At 48.6% G+C, this 5290-nt stretch overlaps 1 protein-coding gene across 1 annotated transcript; it reads right to left on the reverse strand.

Annotated features, from left to right (window-relative positions):
• Nucleotides 1–240: 240 nt before the first annotated feature.
• On the reverse strand, nt 241–4657 carry TMEM74 (transmembrane protein 74). Its single transcript, XM_085310216.1, has one exon. It carries the CDS (start codon nt 4483–4485, stop codon nt 3517–3519), a length of 969 nt encoding a protein of 322 aa, XP_085166342.1. The 5' UTR covers nt 4486–4657; the 3' UTR covers nt 241–3516.
• Between the last annotated feature and the right edge of the window lie 633 nt (nt 4658–5290).

Raw genomic sequence — 5290 nt, forward strand, 5'->3', positions numbered from 1 at the left:
ATATGTAACCAKATAGGTAATGATACATGAACCAGACAGGTATCGGTATGTGAAGGGAAGAGAAAAGTCTTACAATAAGGAGCTCAGCAAAGAGAAAAGACAGCCACGACTGCAGAACTCAGCTTTATAGATATTTATTTTTTACCTGTACAGAATGCTATTACTATTATAATAAGGCATCAAATGCACTATTGAAAAGCTCACAATGAACCGTTACATTACATTTTGTCCTTTAATAGGTCAAAAAGGAGATTTGCAAGATTAAATCAGTTACTTTCCAGTTGGTAAACATTATATTCATTACAGACAGATTTCCAAAAGAATTACAAAGATTAAAAAAACTGTAAACATATTAAAAACAGCAACAACCCAGCATAGCTTCCTAGGAGAGAGTTTTATATTTTTCTGCTGCAAATCTGTCTTCAGAGTATGGCAGTGAGAAAATAAGGCTGGCTGTCCCTGGAGACACAGGCTGGATGCCAACAGCCACAACAGGTCTATGGGGTGTGTCGTGATGGGCCTGGTTTTTGGCGATATCCACAGCAGGCTTTAAGGAGTTTCCAAATGGCCAGCTTTGGTCACCAGTTTCCAGTCAAGGAAAATAAACTGTGACGACCACAGTCAGCATGGAGCTATTGTAACAGTCGGGGCTGATGCTAATTTCTGCCTGCGGCTCTTTGGGGCCAGTACTCGCCCCTCGGCCAGGCTGTGGCACTGAGAAGGAGCAGGCAACTCCTGCCGCCTGGCTGGGCCACCCGTGCCCCGAGGCTGGCTGAGTTGAGGGAAGGACAGAGGATGGTAAGGTAGAGCTGGGGCTCCACAGCCTGGCGCCCGGTTGGCCAGTTGACACATCATGAGGTAGAAAGCGGGAAACTGTCAGGTTTTGCTGTTTGGGTCAGTCGGTATGAGCTGTTCCTCCTCTGGCACAACATGTCTCCAAGTTACYGCAAGAGGTACCTAAAACCCACCCGCTACACCCACAAATTGACCTCCCCGCAGGAAAAAGCTCTCCATCGGTCTGTGCAACAAGGTTAGCACAGGCAACGAAAAAACAACTTTGCTCACATTTGCACCCTTAAAGCATTTAAAGTTTGGGCAGAGGAAATCAAATTGCTGAAGTGTATGAGGGGGGCAATTAATTTCCCTTGGCCTCAGCCTTTGGTACTGCCTTTTGTGACTGAAATGCTGCCAATACTCATCCACCAGGTGGTGGACTAATACATTCATTTTCCACAATCAACCACTGGACAACTGTTTTGGTTTCTGTCACACTGTACATGATTAAAACCTGAGAGTTCGGTGGTTTTGTATCACCTCACCAACCCATACAGTCCTATATTGTAAAGGTATATTGTTTGGTGATCGGAGAAACGCCCTGAGAGTTTTCTGTTTGCTCAGCTTCTGCGTTCCTCCCTCGGCAAACCTTCCTTCACCTCTGCCGTAGCGCACGGTAACACCAAAACAAGGAAACTGTGTTAGTTCTCTTGCTTAAAAATTCATATTCCTCACACTTTTGCACTGCGTACTCTTATGTTGACTTAGGTTTCGTTAAAATGTTCAGGGAACATCTGAGGGCTCATTTAAATGTTGCAGGCCCACGATCTGCAACAGGCGTTTCCCAGAGCATCAGGAAACTTCTCACTTAATAATAATATGCTGGCAGCCTGGGGATCGTCCTCTTTTCCAGCATTAAGGCATGCCGTGGTTCCTACACGAAGCCTGTGATCTCTACAGCTTTAGCTGTCATCTTGCTGCAGTTACGGAAGGTACTCCAATTTTCTGCACGCCTATCGTTAAAATAATAAAAACAACGGCTCCCCGCACGGCCAGCCCCGGCGTCGGCGCTCCCGCCCGCCGCCCGGCCCGGCGCGGCCTGCTGCAGCATGGCCCGGCGCGGCCCGCGGCGTGGCTGCCGGCACGGGCGTCTCAGTCCCGTGCTGCCGCCGGCACATCCAGGAGCTCTCCGAGGGGGACGGCAGGCGCTGGCTGGGGGCTCCGGGCAGAGGCACCTGGAGCCTCGCGGCTGGGAACGAGCCTCAGTTTTCCCGGCAGTGCAGGCTTAGCTCAGGACCGGCAGCAGCGTGGCGGCGGAGCGGGCGCCTCTGTGAAGGCAGGGCTCGGCAGGCAGAGCTCTTCCTCCGGCACGCGCGAATATATGTATATGTATTAGCCACCACCTTCCAGTGAGAAATTACATCACCGCGTACAGCAATCCTTGCTCTTTCCCCGGGCACCACAAAAACACAGCTTTTCCGCTCCGCAGAGGCTGGTTGAGACCACAGGAAGCGCCGCCGGGGCAGAGGATTTGGGCTACGGCGCCAGGCACCTCTGACGGGGAGCAGCACGCACCCCGGCCCAGCCCGCCCGCTGCCTGGCCTGCGGCCTCGCTGCCTCCCCAGAATGTATTTTCACTTAACTTTAATTTTTATTTTATTTTTTTTTTTAAGGAAGCAGCCCAAAAGCTCTGTTCTGGCCTTTCCCTCCGGGCTGTGAGCCGGCTGACAGCCCGGGGAGACAGCACCGAGGTTTCAAAGGGACGAGGATGATGCAAACGGCCCCGGTACAAGCAAAGCCCTGCAGCTGAGCTTGAATTTCTTTTGGCATCTGCACTGAAGGAGAAATGTTCAGTGTCTGCAGCCCTTTGCTTTTTCAGTCCTTGAGTTTTTTGAGATGCCGAACAGGAGATCAGTTAATTCAAGTTATGGCAGTTTTCATACCAAGACACCTGTCCACTAGGAACTAAACTTCTTTTATGTGGGCCACCATAGCTATCAGAAGTTAATGATTATCAGTCATTGCTAATCTGACCTGGAATGGAACCACTGACCTCAAGCTGAAAGAGCCTTTTGTCTCCTACCAATACCGTGGGCCATATGGTCCCCTGCCCTTTGACCCTTACTTTATATTTTAAATAATCATCACTAATTGTACCGTTGTTTCAAAATATTGGAGATCTGTCCTAAGTGATGACCAAGTCATGTTCTTACTTTTTTTTTCTTAGATCTCACTCATAGCGGAGAAGGGGTCAACTAAAAATTAAACTAAATTAATTAATTGTCTTAATTAAATCTCAGTCTTGCTATTTGATTATTGGTCCTGCTTCTTATCATGAAACCAAGTAGGCTGTTAATAAACCTTCTGCAGGCTGCAACAATTAACAGCTTCCAAAGTGGCAAGGATGTTCCTGTTTCATATGGGAATAATAAGAAAATTATACAGGCAAGAGACTGAAGGAATATTTTATATTCTGATAAAGGAGCATCTGAGGAACCTACTCATCACCAATCCCTTTTTATTCAGTGGTTTTCATCATTTTATATTGACTGCATTTTCTCTGGCATGTTTTCCCTTTACAACAAGTGCTCATATACTGCAAACATTCGGTTATAGAGCTTAAGAAAAAACCTGTTCTTGTCAGACAAATGAACTGCATCACCAGCTATCTTAAGCTGCATCTGTTTTCTTTAATGAAATGTATTTTCCTGTAGAAATGCTGCCTTAAAAGTCATGACYATACTAACTATCCACAGCAAGCACATCTTCCTCAACTAATGATAGCTCTAACATATTATCATTTGCACCAGACTTCATTCTGAAATTGAAAGACCCATACAGCTTCGCAGACTCCTTGGAGGATGCAAACCTGCTCCTCCGGTACAGCTCCCCTTTCCACATGGACATCATGAGCAGGCTGGACAACACCACTCCCCCCAGGGTCAAGAGACACAACCCGGCGATAACGCATCGATCCAAGTGAGCCCCAATCCTGGCGCTCTCGTTCTCCAGTCTCTCCATCTCCCTGGCAGCCACCGTGTTGGGATCCACAGTCACATCTCTGGGCACTATGTAGGAAATAATCACCAGCAAAATGCCGCTAACCAGGAACAAAATGGCACTAATGAACCCGTAGTCTACGGATTTCCCCGAAGCTGCTTCCGAGGCAACATCATCTTCCTCGGAGACCAGGGACGGGGAATCGTGACCCCATGCAGGCGGGAGCTCCCTGCAAGAGTCCTGCTGGGGAGGGGGATCCTGGGAGCCGCTGCTTGGAGGAGAGGGGGGACTTCTTGCATGCTCCACGTTCACATTTTCATCCACGTAGGTAAATGATGTCTCGAGTTCCTGGGCACAGCAGCAGACTTTCTTCTTCCCGGCTTCCTCCTCCCCAGTTAAGCGACCAGGCTGGTAGCAGGGTTGCGAGCTGCTGAGGGTGGTAGGGTATTCCTGGGAAGAGGCGCCTGGAGGGGAGGGAAGGGCTGCCGGGGTGGGCTCAGCCGCAGCCAGCCCGGACGAGGACTTGCCTTGCCTTTCGCAGCACAGGGCTGCCCCGGTGGCGGCTGCTCGCGCGTTCACGTCGCCCCCGTCGCACTGCTGCTGCTGCTGCGGCTCGCGGGGAGGRGGGCGCAAACTCCAGCCGCTGCCGCCGGTGCCCAGCGCGGCCTGCCTGCTCTCCTTGGCGAGGTAGAGCAGCTCCATGCACGCCATCGAACGCTCCCCGGCAAGCCCCCGCGCCGGGCTACAGCATCCCGCTGCAAACGGCGCTCCCGATGCGCTGAACTGGCATCCTGGTGCAGGCACCGCTGTATCCCAGAAATCTTGTACTCTTTCACCAGTGTTTTGTTAGAGACATGGCTCGTGTCAGCTGTTAAATGATTAAACAAATACCCACTGACATTCATTTCTTTGCAGTCTGCAAATGAAATTGTAAAGGAAAAAGGGGAAAAAAAGCCAACAACAACAAAAACCAAACCTGACAACCTCATGATGATACATAAATAAACCAGGAGATAACATAAATTTAACACATCAGTCTTCCTCTCAACTGTTCAAGGGGAGATGGCAAATACGATTGTTTTAACCATGCACTTAAAGCTGCAATCCTCTTGCAAATCAAAAATCTATTACGGAGTCTAATCAACCTTTGACACCAATATCCAATTAAGACAGTAAGGCATCTACAGCGTATAGGAGAACCAGAATAATTGCATAGAATGTCAGAGAACAGAGCTGTCTATTCTTTTAGAAACAAGTAACTTTCTATCCCCCAAATTAAGAATTTTAAACTCAGATTTACAGACTAATTAGAAAGCAACACGCAAATCCCATGTAGCTCAGTAATCCAGGATCTGTATTCTCTAGTGGAAATCTGATAATCCTTTGGGAAAAGCAGTGCTTTCCTATAGCAGATCTCCAGTTTAATTAAGAGCTTTTGGAATGAAATTATGCCTCAAAGACCGGCGACTCAAAGACGGGCATTACTTCTCACCTGCAATTAATTCATTACTACACC

This window comes from Rhea americana, unplaced genomic scaffold (genome assembly GCF_003343005.1).
Source record: "Rhea americana isolate MKP2758 unplaced genomic scaffold, rheAme1 scaffold_0, whole genome shotgun sequence".
NCBI classification, from domain to species: domain Eukaryota; kingdom Metazoa; phylum Chordata; class Aves; order Rheiformes; family Rheidae; genus Rhea; species Rhea americana.